Source organism: Eimeria mitis, genomic scaffold, assembly GCF_000499745.2.
Source record: "Eimeria mitis Houghton genomic scaffold, Emh_scaff3976, whole genome shotgun sequence".
NCBI lineage: Eukaryota > Apicomplexa > Conoidasida > Eucoccidiorida > Eimeriidae > Eimeria > Eimeria mitis.
Window position 1 is genome coordinate 629 of NW_013572312.1, and position 724 is coordinate 1,352.

General features: G+C 53.7%; 1 protein-coding gene across 1 annotated transcript in view; it reads right to left on the reverse strand.

The window, feature by feature from the left end:
• Nucleotides 1–366: 366 nt before the first annotated feature.
• Nucleotides 367–724, reverse strand: part of EMH_0071270 (WD repeat domain-containing protein, putative) — a gene marked incomplete at both ends in the record, with an annotated part of 4,165 nt that continues 3,807 nt past the window's right edge. The window contains one exon of the mRNA XM_013499081.1: nt 367–711. Coding sequence (XP_013354535.1) covers nt 367–711 — 345 coding nt within the window. The remainder of the gene's footprint in view (nt 712–724) is intronic.

Here is a 724-nt window from a genome sequence, read left to right on the forward strand (position 1 = left end):
GGTGTCTTTCTCTCAGCCACTTGACAACTCCGTTAACCCTATAAAAGAAAACGCATGCATGCATGCATGCATGCGTCCTGCATACACGCATGCATGCATGCATGCATGTGTGTGCGCTGCATGCATGCATGCACGCATGCATGTGTTTAAGCTTCATGCATGCATGCACGCATGCACGTGTGTACGCTGCATGCATGCATGCATGCATGCATGTGTGTACGCTGCATGCATGCACGCATGCATGCACGCATGCACGCATGCATGCACGCATGCATGCATGCATGTGTGTACGCTGCATGCATGCATGCATGCATGCATTTGTTTAGGAAGGGGAGCGCATGCATGTATGGGGCTGGACAACCGTATTTACAGTTGGCGGCGTCTCTTCCCGCTGCGTTTTTCTTTTCTATCACCAGCAGCAGCAGCAGCAGCAGCAGCAGCTGTTGCTGCTTTTGCTGCTGTTGCTGCTGCTGCTGATTGAGATGAAAAGTCTGCTGCTACTGCTGCTGTTGCTGCTGCTGCTGCTGCTGCAGCAGCAGCAAACGCTCCCTCTGTATCTCCCCCCTGTGTTGCAGCGCTTAGCTGTTTCGTTCTCGTTGCTGCTGCAGCAGCACCAACACCATCAGCAGCAGCAGCAGCAGCTTCTGCTGCTGCTGCTGCTGCTGCAGCATCTATCATCTCACCTTTATTCCCCCAACCTTTCTCCTGCCTCTGCAGTCCCTCC